At 53.5% G+C, this 15,894-nt stretch overlaps 3 protein-coding genes across 3 annotated transcripts; all 3 read right to left on the reverse strand.

The window, feature by feature from the left end:
* Positions 1-1,809: 1,809 nt before the first annotated feature.
* On the reverse strand, positions 1,810-6,805 carry CTAM01_11883 (sulfite reductase flavoprotein alpha-component; the record flags this gene model as incomplete). The annotated part of the gene is made up of 4 exons (XM_060527892.1): positions 1,810-5,765; positions 5,819-6,140; positions 6,207-6,576; positions 6,717-6,805. 4 exons carry the CDS (start codon positions 6,803-6,805, stop codon positions 1,810-1,812), a joined length of 4,737 nt encoding a protein of 1,578 aa, XP_060377436.1.
* Positions 6,806-9,863: 3,058 nt separating this feature from the next.
* Positions 9,864-12,242, reverse strand: CTAM01_11884 (tuftelin interacting protein 11; the record flags this gene model as incomplete). Its single annotated transcript, XM_060527893.1, has 1 exon — positions 9,864-12,242. One exon carries the CDS (start codon positions 12,240-12,242, stop codon positions 9,864-9,866), a length of 2,379 nt encoding a protein of 792 aa, XP_060377437.1.
* A 644-nt stretch (positions 12,243-12,886) lies between these two features.
* CTAM01_11885 (NAD dependent epimerase/dehydratase) lies at positions 12,887-14,151 on the reverse strand (the record flags this gene model as incomplete). The annotated part of the gene is made up of 5 exons (XM_060527894.1): positions 12,887-13,185; positions 13,249-13,348; positions 13,401-13,573; positions 13,636-13,813; positions 13,888-14,151. 5 exons carry the CDS (start codon positions 14,149-14,151, stop codon positions 12,887-12,889), a joined length of 1,014 nt encoding a protein of 337 aa, XP_060377438.1.
* Positions 14,152-15,894: the final 1,743 nt, after the last annotated feature.

Below are 15,894 nucleotides of genomic sequence, written 5' to 3' on the forward strand. Positions count from 1 at the left end.
GTGACGAGGCAAGAGCATTCGGGCTGTGGTGACTTATATCCAAACTCTACGATGGGTGGCACTGCCTTCCTCACTCTTCCTACGCGCACTCCGCCCAATGACACGAATAGAAAAGTAAATGGGTAAGGGAGGTGCCGTAATAACCTTGTTTCTCTGTTGCCTGTCTCTACTACTGTGTACACTCACACCGGCGTACCCGGGCACCGTCGCCGCCGCTTGCTTCCTTCGCTTGTCTACTCCATTTTCCGCTGGAAGATCAGATGGGAAGGGTAGGTAGAGGGGAAGGGAGGCAAAAAGGCGTGCATGTGCATGTGCTTGTGTGCATGCGAGCGAGCTGCACCGGACGCAGGCACCGCGCAGCCCTGTTTGGATGTTCAGATGGGATGGGAGTGGATGGGACAGTGACAGTGACACCCCGACACTAACACGAGTCCACTCACTCACGGAACAGGTGGATTTTTGCGACTACATATCATGTTGCAATTGTTACGAATGGCGAGACCGAAGAACTCCTGCAGCCTTCTTTGGCACGAGATGGAAACAGAGGGAGTGATTGAAAGTGGGCTCTGCAGAAGCTGTAGAAGAGCAGAGAACACAGAAAGGACCGGGCAGTCGGGGGGTATGGACGCCGTCGGCCGGGGGTGGTCCTTGTCGGGCAATCATGCTGAGACGGGGACGGGCACGATGGACGGGCGATGCTGCGGCCTGCCAGCGTGGTAGAAATGCGAGACGAGACGGGTGTGTGCCAAGTGGACGGGTGATATCATGGTCTCCTTGGTCTGATATCCCAGTGTGCTAGCAGACGGACTGAGAGAAAGACACTGGCAGGACTGGCGGTGGAGAGAGCTTTGGACGTGGCGATGTCATACTCGCCTGGGTTCCTCTCGTTCCTTGGTAGGTTGACTGGAGATGATTGGAGCCAAGTGTGTGATGTGCAGTTCGGCGGCCTGGGCGCGGGACCGGGCTCCCAAGTACTCCTGTACCTTTATTACCTAATTGGGCACGTGGTGGTGTGGAGTGAAGAGCTCAGCCACAGTCTGGTGCGTCAGCCACTTCTTCACTCGCCACACTTGAGACGATCTTTGGGCCGGTCGAGACCCTCTCCTGTACTTTCATGTTCCTTCATAGATTGCCTATGGCTTGATCGTTATCACCTAGTTTTGGTTGAGAACGATAGATTGAACTCGATTCTCCCTTTAGTCAAAGTATTCTTTGAGAGTGTCGTTGCGATAAAGTAGTGTTTGTTACATCCTTGGGCAGAAACCCGTTGACTGATGGCTTGTGCTGACTTCAGTGCAGTGTCGTGGATGCCTGGATGCAAGAATCCTGCGATCCTTATACTACGAAAAGACTAGAAGATGTCTTGTGACATTGGGCGCTTCTTGTTGTAGACGAAGTACCGATATGGCTTATCTGAGATAGCCATACACATTGCAGCTGGTACCTTATACTAAAATGGCATCAAAAACAGATGAAACTTGAACTTCTGATGAGCCGCAAGGCCACTTCTCTTGACATTTTTCCAACATTGGGATGATACTATCACAGAACATCCTTCAGTGAGTTACAACAGCCGAATGGCATAGACCACGCTCATCACCGTTGGTACATGAGACGTCTGTACATGTACTATAGCTGCAGTGTGCAAGAGAATCTCTGCATAGTACTCAATTGAAAAGCCAGACAGTCGATTACATCATAAAAGTTACAATTAATCAATTCGATAACATGCTACATATCACGCCTGCGCTACTAAACCCATTTTCAGATCGCTCCCTACATACTCATCTCTCCCCAGACCATCCGAGTCTAAAACGTTGGCGCAACCCTCATCGGCTCCTGGTTCGCCACCAACTCCCTCAACTTAAACGACCTCAGCGTGCTCGTCGACCGGTTCCGCGGGTTATGCGCTGAAGCAGCCGTCTGCGCAGACATGCGCGCCACCCGGCCCTTCTCGTCCAGCGACAAGGCCGGTGACGCGGGCGACGACCCGGCAACGCTCCTCGACTTCAGGTTAAGCCTGCTGACCATGGACTGAATCGCCGTGTTGGGATCCAGCGGCGGCGTCGCGATAGGGGTAGGCGGGTAGTGGTGAAGCATGCCGCCGTGTCCGTGGTGCGCCATCATCATCGGCATCGCACCATGCTGCCCGTGATGACCGTACTGGTGATGCGAGAGCGACGAGCCGGACCGCGAACCCTCTGAGCTGTTTGTGCCGCGCCGGTTAAGCGTGATGCGGTTCATCGACTCTTCCGCCAACGACGGCGTACGCGAGCGCGCGAAGCCCTGGATATGTAGCGCGTTTGCGGCCGGGAGACGGCCCCGAGTAGGCGAGCGGCTCGAACCGCGGCTCGAAGGTGGCGTCGTGACCCCGTTGGCGTGGAACTGCGGCTGGTTGGCCGCGACCATTTGCTCAAAGGTCATGTTCAAGGGCATCGGTGGCATTTTGCTCAGGCGGCGGATGGCGCGCATGTTCTTGTCGATGAAGGTGGACATGCGGTTCAGGGCGTTGCTATTTTGGTGAGATTCGAATGCCGTGGCGCCGTTGAGGGGTGCCTCCGTACGCACGCGATGTCGCTCGTTGAGATGCATGTTTTGCTGCTGCTGCTGTTGCAGCGGCGGGCTGGGGATATGAGGCGCGTTGCGAATCGTCTGCTGGATCTGCGAGAGAACGTTGTCAAACACCACCGTCTCACTCGCGGCCGCGGAAGACTTATAGGACGGCGCGCCGCCGATGACGGTGCTCTGGGTGAGGATGAAGAAGGACCCGTCGCGGACGCGGCGCTTGACGAGGTCCCAGCGAGTGCGGGCCGGGTTCCGCTCGAGTTCGGGGTGGTAGATGGAGCACTGCGCCAGCTTGGAGTAAAAGACCTCGAGGCGCTTGGCCATGCGCTCGAGGGTTTGCATGAGGAACTGGCAGAGAACGGTGACGCGCTGGGACTGGGAGGAGGACTCGAGGTTCATGACCGTGTCGAAGGCGTCCATGCCGTGGCAGGCTTCCTCGCGGATGTCTTCGAGGAGCTCAATGTCGAGCTGGACTGACTTGTTGGCGTAGTCCATGATGCCGCGCTCCATTAGGCGGGCTGGTTCGCTGTCGCAGATAAACTGGCCGATGCGCGAGACTTCCTTGGAGGTTGTTACGGCGTCCGTGGAGGTTTTGGCCCTGGCGATGATGCCGAGAATGTCGGGGAGTTTGGTATCCGATCCGACGGAAGCGGCGTTGGCCATCGTGAAGGAGAGCTTGAGGACGAGTTCTTGGAATTTGGGTCCAAAGAGTGCAGAGAACCCTCCTTGGAGGAGGCGGGATTGGTATTGGTAGAAGATGCGCACACCCAGCATGTTGATGAGGCTGCCCTGGAACCAGAGCTTCGACGAGCCGAGGATGTCGTCCATTTCGAATTGCTGGGAGACGAGTGTCTCGACGGTCGTTCGCAGGTACGCCGACCACATATCGTACAGACCACTGATCTCTTCGCAGTCGTGATACTCGGGTTTGGGGGTCAGATGGCCGATGAAGTACTTTGTGAGCAGGCTGGCCACCTCCGGGTTGTTCGTGTGCGCCAAATTGTCGAAGGATTTCGTGCAGTCCACGCCCGCATTCGACCTCATAATCAGAGTGCCTCCCGGGTGCATAGGGGAGAAATCCGTAACGTCATACACACTGCCATGAACGGCAATCCACATCCTTCCTCCAGGCCTATGTCCTGTATGAACGGACAGCTGTGAGAGTGGGATGGTGGGTCGATTACAGGGGAGCGGCTTCGGAGTCATAAAGACGTCCAACATGATCCGCCGCTCGGCAAAGGCGGTGTTGATGATCAGATCCGTAGACTCCATAGTCGCCGTCCGATGGTTATAAATGGCCTTGCGCAGCCCGCTCATGACGGAGTCAAAAACATCAACGGAGCCGCAGATGTACAGATACCCTCCAAGGCCACCTTGCTTCTTGGACATGACCAAGTCACACACGCTAGCTCCCTGCTCTGCGATGAGCGAGTCGATATATCGTGGCTCAGTACGGCGCTCGATGAGGTCTCTCATGATGGGGTCATACGCAAGACCGCGACTATCACGGGAAAGCGCGAGATGAACCTCCATGAGCCCCGCATTGACGTATTGACGGAGCTCATCCTCGTAGCAGAACTTTTCCCGGTTCTGGACACCGAGGAAAAGCATGTTCTTTCCGACTGAGCGGCCAGCACGAGCCTGCCAGAAGCTCCTAAAAGGGGCAATGCCACTGCCACCGGCGAAGAATGCGCAGGGGGCGGCGCCATCAAGAGGTAGCTGGAAGGCGATGGGTCTGGAGATCCCGACGAGCAATTCGTCTTCGTCGGCGATGAAGTCATCAGGTGAGCCTACGGGTGGGTTGAGGTAACCACTGCTCACTCCCGATCGTGAGATGTCAGACTTTCCGGCAAACGTGGCGCAGAGCTTGTATTCTGCCCGTGAGATTGTGAGGTCGACGGTGCTTGGGAGAAGCTCCTCGGGGTAGTTGGAGATGGAATATGTGCGCGGGATCTCGACCGAGATGAGGTCGCTGAGCCATGCCACATCGTTGGAGAGGTCGAATGCTTGGTCCCAGATGTGTGTCGGAGTGTCCATGACAGCGGCTTGGAGAAGGTCACCCAGTGAGCCACGGACTGGCCACTCCTCAGTCGCCAATACCTGGAGCACAGTGTTCGACGAGGCTCTCAGCATGGCGTGGATCTTGAGGACGAGATCCTGGGTCAGCGGTGCCAGGTGACCTCGGCGGAGGATATCCTTGACCATGAGTTTCCTTGTCTTTGTGGAGGTGCTCGCAACGCCGTGATTAGAGACCGTCTCCAAGTGCTCCGCAAATCGAGACCACTTGCGGTCGAGAAGAACAGGGCTTTCAAGCATCGTGTCCAAACCGAGTGCCGCAGCTACCTTGGCACATTCTTCCCAACTGTTAAGGGGCATGATGGCGAGTCTGTCACCCGGCTGGAACGTGATGCCAGTGTTGTGTAGGTCAAGCGTGACCATGGAGATTGACCGATCGTGATCCGAGTCGACAAAAGATCGAGAGAGGATACGCGACTTGTACCGACACTCCTCAAAGGTTCCGCGCATCTCATGGGGTTCGACGGGAATGTTCCCGCGGTAAGGCTCCAGGCGTTCCTTCATGGCATCCGAGAATTGGCGGTGCACCTCTTCCCATGGCCTTCCCGAATCATCAGAGGCACCAGAGGCACCGTTCGTTTCCGTCCGGCCAGTCTTGGAGGCGACTTCGAGGATACCAAACACCTTGTACCTATGTGTGCCCATAAAGCCTCGCTCGCCCGTGTACGCCTCGATAATTCCATCCAAGACGCCCATGAGTCGTGGATCTCCAGACTCTCTGACATACTCTGGAATCCGATAGTGGTACTCAACAGAGGCGATGAAAGCTCGCAGGTTAGACGGCAGCCATGCGCGTAGGTGCAGACCCTCGTTGCCGAGGAACGAATCGTACTTCTTGCGCCCAAGGAAGGCGTCCATGAGAAGATACGGCGGGAACTGAAGACCGGAAGCGGCAGGGCACCTCTTGGACAGCGGCGCGGAGAACTTGCCCCATCGCACCCACTCGGCCGCCGAGACGTAGTTGTCGCCCGAGTTGGGGTTGGTTGAGATGGAGTGGAAGGCGTTCGGCATCCTCTCGAGGATTTCCTTGAGTCTGATCATCTCCCTCAACAGGCCCTCGTTGTTCCGGTTCATGACATGCTCTTGGCAAGCGGCTATGGCATCTGGGCCGTGTTGGAAGGATGCTGCACACATATCAGGTTAGTGTCTTGGGGAATATTATGATATTTAGACTTACCCGAAGTGTCGGCACAGCCCTTCAGAAACGCAATCTCTGTACGCTCTCCAAACATGGGCCATCGGAGATCGGTGTTGTCGAAGCGGCCAACATATGGGTAGACGGAAGTTGGATCGCGCACTTTGATGTTATAGGACGCTTGGTCGAAGAAGGTCAGGTGGGGAATAGCACGTCCCATGCGTCGTGAGACCTGCCAGTATGGCAGTCCGATAGTCCGCGGGATTCCTACCAATTCCGGTCCAAGGTCGTCGCTCATTTCGACGCGAGGCTTGGTAGAGATCGAGTTGATGCTGACACCGTCGTATCCATCGTTCTTGTCCTCCTACCGATAGATGGAGCACAACATGCCCAGAGCCACGATAGCAGCCCAGAGGGCTTGATCCGGGACATATTCTTCGGTTCCTTCGACGAGGGGAAGAGCAGCGACCGACTCTCTGACGCGTCCTCGTGAGACACAGCCGGGCATCCTCTCGCAGAGATCGGACCAGACGCGTCCAGGGCAATTGGCGAGGGCTCCGGCAGCTTCGTTTGAGTCGGGTGCGTTGAAGCCATACTCGGCGCTGAGGTATCCGTCCTTCCATCCACTTCGAGATCCTACCCCTTCGGCTCGAAGAATGACTTGTCGAGCTGGTGCGCCCAAGGCAACGGCTAATAGGTCTCTGTCATCCGCAACGAGGGTATCGACGTTCTTCACTTGGGCGATGTGGTCTGCTGACGGAATGTCCGAGTATACAATTTCGTTGATGGCTTTTCTCTCCCTTTGTCTTGTAAGTAGCCTGTCCGTAATAACCCAGGGAGGAGGTCTCACCTAGCACGCAGCCACTCATCAACGTCTACCCCTCGCGGTATCTGATACTGTTAGCTTTGATGAAGGTCCATGATCGAGACGGCAACTTACATCAAAAGCAGCATGAAGATCTCCTTGCTGAGTATACCCTGAGAAGGAACAACCTCGCGGTCCAACCCGTCGATTCGCTGTTTGCCCATGTGCACCTGCGGGACATCTTCCACCACCCATGGACCCAGACACGGGACACGATCGCTCAGACATGATTATTAGAATAAAACACCAGGGACCTGCCTCTGGACTAAAGAACCAGATTGCAATAGCAAAGCCACCTGGGCAAAAAAAGAAGGTAAGGTGCCGTCAAGGCAGGATGAAGAGAAAAGACAGACGAAAGGTAAGCAAAGCAAGCAAATTCCCACGAGACGTCAGCCCTAGAAGACTCGAGATCATCCTCAGCACCAAACGGGTCGACAGACGAGAAGTCGTCGATATGTACCCCCCAGACAGCTTGTCAGATGTCCCAAAGGCAGGTTGACTTGGCCGGGGTATGTCGAGCTAGTGCCAACTTGGCGGTACTGGGCCCAAACACGATCCATGTTGCGTGGAATGGCACCGGTAGGAGTAGACCAATACAGCCTCACGCTAGTGAAATAACCGTATTTTTGAGACGGGGATGGGGTGAGGAGTTCTCGGCCGGGAAGGAAGGCCGCTCCTGGCCGGTCTCAAGACGCGGGAGACCATGTGGTCACCGAGACAAGGGGGATGATGGCAAGTGCCGTGCGATCTGGGGATGACAGGATTGGACAGCTAGGAGCGTCACAGAATAGAGACGTGAAGCTGAAGCCCGGGAAGCAATTTCAGGCGGAGAGAACACACAGAGAGAGACGCCAATGAAGCTATTCGGGGGGCTAGTCTGAACCCCCGCCAGCCCCTGTTTTGGGAGACGATGAGACGATGCCAAGTGCCGCACAACGTTGTAGGGGCCCGTGCTGGTGGAGCCTCAACGATGGTCTGAACTACAGATGACAGGTCCGTGGCGTTTGTGGGAGACGCGCTGAAGGTGATCATAATGATGCTCGAGTATCATCGATACATGCTAGACTCAGGTGGCGGGTAGCATCGTTGAGCAACGTCTTGCTTCGCCATGCTAATTGCACGTCTGGCTGGCGCCTTGTCTTTTTGCCAAGAGCTTGATGCACCTATTAGTCCTGATCAGTTCTCCCTCGCCGGCCGCTGAGCTCAGCGGGAAATGGTGTTAAACGGGGTTCCATCCCAAAGCCATATTGAGATTGTAAACCCAAAGTCATAGATGGCTCTACTGGTGATGACCGCGTGCATGCTTACCGCCGTGTCTTGCCTTGGCTCTATGCGCTATTGGGGGCCAGAGCTATACTCTGTACCCTTCCTGGTTTGGGGGCTTGATCGTCTGGTACGGAAATTTCTGCGGGACATCATCACGTCGGATCATGGAAGTATGATCATCAGGTATTCACGCGTCGCTCGGCCTTGGGTGGTGAGTTGATGCACGCAAGCCCCGAAGGATTGTTTGGTCAAGGACTGGAGGTATACCTCGTGCCATGATCCATTGACTTTGGCGTTCGTTTCTCTCATAGCTATCCTCCGCGTTTCCGAAGTTGTACGTCGAGCCGGACTTCGAGATTGTCAATAAACCCCCAAGGACGCGGGAGTAAACACCCAAATAGGCTCATGCCGCTGTTAAAAGTCTTGTCTTGCGGGTCTCGTGGAACCATATTGACCCGGAGTATCGCGCTGCCGGGCGGAGCGAGATCTGGCATGGGTTATATGGGCAAGCCATCGCATGTTCAAGACAGTGAAAAGGGGCAGTGCCTGTCCGATGTCGCCGTCAACTGAACATTCATTGAAGAGGATTTCCAGAATCCCAGTGGCTCGTGCTAGTGTAGACTGGGGCTCATCCGAAGACAGTCCGTCTGGGCCAGAGCCAGGCTGGGTAGAGCGCTCCACAGGTTTCACGGTTGTCGATGTTTCGAAATGGTGACGTGGGCTCGAAGAGAGGAGGATGAGGACTTGAGTCCTGGGGAGAGGGAGAAGAAAAGTGACCAGGGTCGAAGACGTGGTAGCCTTTAGGTAGGGGTGGTAAGGGTGATGGAGGGATGAGGCTCCCACTTCCCGAACCTTGATTGCTTTTAGCTCTTTGGCTTTTCTTCAGCTCCTCCTTTTCTGATGAACGGGTGGCATTTACATGATCGCATGTGATTGGCCCTTGAGATCGCCATGTCCAGGGGTTCTCGTCTCAAACCGACTTCAGAAATAGGCGCTCACCTCACCATCTTGGCCGAATCGGATATTCTGCGTGAACTACCACTGACCATAGTTAGCAAGTGACAGCCTTCAGAAACTTCCCTTTCCCCTCTTGAGGTCGGTCGACGGCCGCCGGAAAAGCTTGCATTCTCCCTCGAGGCCTATCGCACTGCCTCAGCTCAACGAAGCATCTCCGTCAAGGAGTAATCGCGCAGAAGCCTCGCTCAAAAGCCAAGGTTCTTCCTCTCATCACCATTGACACCTCTGGGCGTTTCTGTCACGTTCACTGACGATCAAGCTCGCGTGTCACAGCGCCAAGGAAACGCCCCAACTTCAAGTGCCGCAGGAAACTACCTATAGACCGCCAAGTCCAGCCATCACATCTCAAGGAAGTCATCAAACGGTTTGTCTTTCTCTACTCAACGGTCATGGCTTAGCGGATGAACCTTCACCATGAGCTTGGCTCGTGCTTGACTGGTGCTTGGCTGCAACGACACCCGTGTCCCACGTCTATGCTTCCTTGCTTATCCTGTTTCTCTAAAAGCTTGGCCTCGAGCCTGCTTGTCGTGTTTAGCTAGTGGTAACTCCAAATGTGATCATCACTCCGGTCATTGGATATGTAGGGAGGGGTCATATCCGGGAGAAATGTCCGGACAAACTCTGTGGGATCAAGCTTAGATGGCATGTGCCATCTCAACTGCATCCGTGCGAAACGCGATCGAAGAATTGAAAATGGTTTCGAGATCAAGCTCTCTTGCATGGTCACAATAACATAGGTTCAATCCAAATCGATAATCCAACTACCTCGTAAGATGGGCAATTCCATTTGCGGCACTACACGATTTAAGGCCATACCATTTCGTCTCACGACTGACTGTATCCAAGTGAGAAAGGGTGCTGTCATTGCGCGTTGCAAAAGATACCTTCTAAGTGATGATCCTAAAGCTTAAGCTGCGACTACGATGCCAGCATCATGTTTTACAATGCCTTCTCAATAGTGCCCATGCCCTTGTTGAACTCTGCTTGAACCGACTTCAAGTTCTTCACAGAGTCGGGCAAAACGTCGTCTCTCCACCACTCATACCATGCCATGATCTCCTCGAAATTGGCATCCTCCAGGCTAAGCCACTCACTCAACTTCTCATGCCACAAGGGGAACACCTCTGTAACAATGACCTCGCCCAGCACCTTCGGCGTCAAGATATCAGACCACTCGAGAACGCCTGTGAGCATAGGCAGGTATGGCTCCTGGTCGCTCGGGTCTACTCTAAAGTTCTTGCGCAGGTATCGTCCCATAGCAGGCAACACATGGCTCATGATCAAGGAGCGCCATTGGTCACCAAGCACATCACGCCACTGTTCCAGGCCAGGGATCACGCCGCGATCAAAGTCCCAAACATCAATGAGCTGTCTGTACTTCCTCCGTACTTCGGCAACCAAGCCGGTGCCCTTGGGCTCCAGGTGGTACGAGGGCAGGTACTGAAGCCAGGGGAAAAGCCACAGATGAGGCAATTTATGGCTTTGTCTCTTCTTTTTCGGATTCCATTCCGCTACGGCTGTTTCCAACTTGCGGACGACGGCATCGAGGAACTGGGCGCGAACAAAGGGAGGCAGCAGGTCTGCCCATGCCTCTAATACAGCCAGTAGCGGTGCGGGGTTAAAAACATCCCAATCCCGGATGGCCGACATGGCTCTTGTGTACCACAGTTTGTACATCATGGTTTCGTAAGGTGTTGTCGCTTTTTGATGTTGCCGGTATAGGTCGTTGCTGTTCAGACCAGTGGATTCCCACTTGTGCAAGGCTTTGTTGCCCTCGCCAGGCCTCATCAGTAAACTTCCAAGACCCTTAAGCTCAGTAGCAAACCGCGTAGGGTCCTCCAGTAGGTTCCAATCGGGGTCGCGGAAGAAGGGGTAGATGGCAGCCACCGCGAGGTCCGAGATTTCGTCCGTCGCTGGTCCAATATTCTGAACGGCCTTCTCTAGACAACGAATGACGTCCTCCCATTCAGTAGCCAACGGAAGCTCGTTGGTGACAATGTTGGAAAACAGTTGCAGTCTTCCCAAGTCTGAGGCGAGCTCCGCCATCTCCTGCTCTCTTTCGCGCAGTTCCAGATCTACCCAAGTCTTTCGCTCTTCCAGGTTTCTCCACTCTTCCGAAAAGGCTGCTAGGTCGGCATGTGCTCGCTTCACCAGCTTCCGCGCAGCCACCAGCTCGGGAGATTCGACAACTGCGGCAGAAGTGGGCGTCAAGAGTCCAGAAGCAGTCGTCAGAAGCTTGTTCCCGGGTCCTGTCATATCCAGGATAGGCGCAAATGCCTCTGGGATGTGGAGTCCTGGGGCAGACTTCTTGATCTCTTCCGCCGTCATGTACTTGGGCTTCTGTCGTTTGGGAGTGCTGACGCTGCTGCTGCCGCCTGCGCTTGCGACCTTCTTCTTCCTTTCTCGCTTTCTTTTCCGTTCCTCTTCCTCCGAGTCGACTACTTCCTCGCCTCGTAGTTTCGCTTGTCGCTTCTCCTCCTTCCTCTCGTGCTCTGATTTTTCTTTGACGGCACCTAGACCGACACCCTGTGGTCTGAGGTGAGCTTCGATGATAACGCTTCGACCTTGTCCTTCTTTTCCGAGACCTGTTCCTTCTTGATAACCCATCTTGGCCATCATCCGCGCACCGAACGATTTCGGGTTCGGCTTTCCTTTCGCTCCCTTTGCGCCAAATGCGCTTGGGCGGGCCATCTTTGGCATCGAAGGTGTGTCCTGGAGGTCGGGGTTTAGGACCGGCACGTTCGCAGACGATGGGACGAAGCCGCGGCCGAGGATGTTCTTGCCATCGAACTTTGTCTTTGCGAAAGATCGTGCTGGGGCGCCAGTTGCCTTCGCGTCCTCGTCACTCTCGTTATCGTTCTGTGTGGGCTGAAATCCTAGGCCACCGCGGGCTCCACCAAATCCAAGACCAACCCCTCCGACGTCATCCTCGTCGTCTTCATCGTCATCGGCATTGGAGTCGTCCGAGTACTCCTTCGTATTGGTGTCCTTCGCGTCGTCATCGTCATTTTCGTCGAGAGTAGTTGTGCCGGTAGAAACAAAGTTCATGCCCTTGCTGCGGAGTGTCTTTTTCTTCCATCGCTTCCCAGGAAAGTCATCTTCGCTATCTGACGCAAAGATTCCGAGCGCGGCGCTTTCCTTGGTGTTGCCGACGCGACGGCGCTTTCGTGGGTTCAAGTCGCTGTAATCATCGGCTTGCGACGGGTCTGTGACGGGGGCTAGGTAGTCGTCTTCTTCCTCGTCCTCTGATTCCGAAGAGTAGTGAGCAGCCGCCTTCTTCGTCAGGCGAGGAGGGTCGAAAGTTGGAAAGCTGGCCATGCTGTTAGCCAGGCTCAAAGCGGCGCAAAGAGGTGTTCGTACGTGAAAGACGGCGCGTTGCTACTTTTTTGGAGGAAATGCATCATTCAAGGCACCGACTCCGAGCTCCAGGCGGGTCCTTTCTTTATCTTATCTACACGTGACCCGACGCCTACCCAAGGTACCTCACCTCAAGCAGTCAGATATCGCGACTCATGAGGCCAATTGCTTTACCTACCCCCGAAAACCAGTCGAGGCAAGGTATCTTTAGTAACAAAGTTCATCGTCAATGCTCCTCTACATTGTGGTTTAATCACAATTTCGGAACAGCTTCACTTTCGGAATGCAATATCTACAGCGAATTGAGTTAGTTTGACCATTAGAGTCCTCTTAGACCCAAAACTATCAAATCTCGAAGGAATCTAGGAGAAAAACTATCCAGATATAAGTAGCCATATCTTAGGATTTCCAGAGCTTTCAAGTATCGCAAACATCAAGCGTACGTATGTGGAATGGCATTTGTTCAAAATTTATGAACATGGCAGTTCTTGGTCTAGGTATTCAGATATTCCCGTTCTCTTTCCACCTGATCCTCGCTGCCGAACCCGAGCGAAGGCCATTTAAGAAAACGTTTACTACTCGTCGGACATCGCAACCCCGCAAGCCTACAAGTCACGAATTCCCGCAGCCAAACTCTCCTTCAGCGGTGTCCAGCCCTGACCAAAGTACTCCTGCAACAACTTCTCAGCCTTGGCCGCTGGGGGAAGTTCGCTGATATCACGCCCCTCGTCCGCCTGCTTCTCCGGGATCAGCTTGTTGTCCGGTCTCAGCTCACGGAAAGCGTCAATGAAGTCGGATGCGTTGACGGGGTGTGCGGAGGCCCAGATCCTCTGAGACTTGACGGGCTCGGCGAGCAGGGCGATGGCGTGAAGACGCGCGACGTCGATTACGTCGACGTACCACTCTGCCAAAGTCGTTAGTCTGGCGTACATGAAGGTGTGCCGGATGAAGGCTAGGTGAGACTTACGGGGCATAAAGGCGTTGAGCATGCCGGCCTGTCCCTTGAGCAGATCACGAGCGAAGCCCATGGTTGAGCCACCGATATTGGGGTGGAGGATCTCTCCAGTCTACGAACCGGTTTAGCGCTGTCATCGCAGTGATTATGGACATAATACTCACGTTAAAGTTCGGCAGGATGGTGTTGAACGAGTATCCAGGCTTGTTCTCCTCAATCCACTTCCACGCAGCCCTCTCGCCCTCGGCCTTGGAAGCAGAGTAAATCGCGCCGGGCTTGGTCTCCTTGGGCGTGTTCGGGTCCCACGCTGCCTTGATAGCAAAGTCGTTCCAGGTACCTGAAGGAAAATCAGTCAGCATCACGGGAGGATGAAGTTCAGTTTCTCATGGCACTGCGTACTTTCGTCAATGTGCATCTCCTTGTTGGGCTGAGGAATGACGGCGGCAAAAGCAGAAGATGTGAGGACGAAACGCTTGATGCTCGAGTGCTTTGCCGCGGCGGAGAGGGCCGTCTCAGTCGCCTTTACGACCCAGGGGATGACGGCTTTAGGGTCATCACTCATTGAAATGTCGGACGCCTATTCCGCGTGGATCAGCCGCTGGTTTCCTTACTCTCTGATTGATCTCTCAGACTCTCTCGATAATCACTTACCACATGTGCAACACCAGATACACCAGCCATGGCCTTGCCGAGAGCCTCCTCGTCCTCGAGATTGGGGACGAGGACTAATTCAAAGGCGTCCTTGTCATATTTGCTGTGGAAGAACTCGCTGAGCCACGGCTTCTCTGATCGAACTGTGCCGCGCACCCGGTAGCCGAGTCCGAGGAGGACGTTGATCGTGTGAGATCCGATGTATCCATTGGCTCCGGTGACGAGGATGAGCGAGCCCTTCGGAAGTGCGGTGAACCCAGACATGATGTTCAGCTACAATCGAGAATTGGGTATGATAGCAGATAGGGAATGTTCAAGGGAGATCTAGATAGATATGTATGCTCAGGATGCTTTGAAGTTAAATTGACGGTTTGACTAAATGGACAGTGCACATATATATTCATCTCATGTTGTAAACACCGACGGGTTTAAATCCCATGCAGGCGGTGGGCCGTGGAGAACGGCAAGCGGTCCATTACTAACATTCACAGATTCCACTAGAAGTGGATTTGCTTAGAAGACAACGACCCCTCCTTCGAAGCGGTGGTCTAAAATGCAACCAAAGACGCAGATGTGGACGCCAAATCGACGCTTGGATAATGACGTATGCATGACCACCCTGTCTAAAACTCCTGGTCTGCGGTAGCCTAAGCCTTTTACTGTTGGCTTAATCGTCCCTAGGTAAAGGTAGCGGTCGCATTTGCATCGAGCGAAAGCGAGGGAGCCTATCCCCCACGGATTTGCAATATCTCTTGGCGTTAGACTAGATAAGGTTGATGGTTGGGGTGGTTGGGTGGCTGTCTGTAGGTTGAGTGTTGGTTTGTGGCTTATGAATCGTGCATGCAGCTCGCAGCATGTTTCCTAAATTGGCTATGGTGCTGACATGTAGTTGAATGGTTTGAAATCCAACAGGTGAGAGCAAGTGAAGGCATCAAGATGAACAGCTTAATAATGCAGGATCGCCGTGGCTTTTTAGTTCGCAAGAGGGATCCTCGAGGGGGTATCATGAGCAGCCTTACATGCTAATCAAGCAGAAACAAGCGATGAAGTGGTTGAACTCTTTATGGTCAATGAATTGCTATAAGAAGGAAAAATCACCTTCAGTCACATCCCGCAAACTACTAAACAGTCGGTTGATGAGCTAGCTAACGCTACGCAGTGGTTCCCGCACACTTACAACTCTCTTTACTTTTAGAACTCATGTGACGCGAAATGTCACTTGTTAGCTTGTGAAGTAATTATCAGCCGCAGTGTCGGCATTTTAACATTGAGTTCTACGAGAAGCACTTGTAGACTACGGCTTGCTCGAGCAGCTTGAGCGTACCGAAGTTACATGTATCAATCTGACCAATTACAATTTCGTCTCGGTGCTTACTTCAAAGCTGAAAGCTGGAAGCTTATGCAAGCCGCCTAAGCACGACGATTGCTTTGGCAGTCCTAATAACTCAATTATATGAGAGATTCGATCAATGGCTTCAACATAAGTCTGCAAGGTATGTCTCTCAGAGCTGAAGGCTCTGGTTTAGATTGGTAGAGAGACAGCCAGACAGCCAGTAAGACACGTCTCTTGCAAATGACTTGATTGACAAGCCTACGCTGTCTGTCCTGTAGTATATCACACTTTGCATGGCTTCCGCCTGACCTGTCTAATACTTTATACAGTTTTTTGCATTAATGACTCGGAGTAGATGTGAAGCGGACTTTTCTCCGATACTTGGGCTTCTTACTTGAATATTGCTTGTCCGTGATAGAAAGGACCTCCGTCCTCTGAACAGAAATAGAATAGGCAGCCAGCTACTGAACAGTATTCTCTGTCATTCGTCAAAACGTTTCTTGACCCGGGAAATATCATGCACAACTTGAGTGTTCTGCATTGAACAGGCATCCCGACTATCTAGTTGCCTTATGATGCTGGGAATCCCATTCAGTGTTGAATGACGTTAGTGTATTAACCTCTAGTTTTCTCTAATGCCAATACATTTTTGAGTTTTCAATCAAATGTGTTGA

This window comes from Colletotrichum tamarilloi (genome assembly GCF_030869305.1).
Source record: "Colletotrichum tamarilloi strain Tom-12 chromosome Unknown Scaffold_69.1, whole genome shotgun sequence".
Taxonomy (NCBI): domain Eukaryota; kingdom Fungi; phylum Ascomycota; class Sordariomycetes; order Glomerellales; family Glomerellaceae; genus Colletotrichum; species Colletotrichum tamarilloi.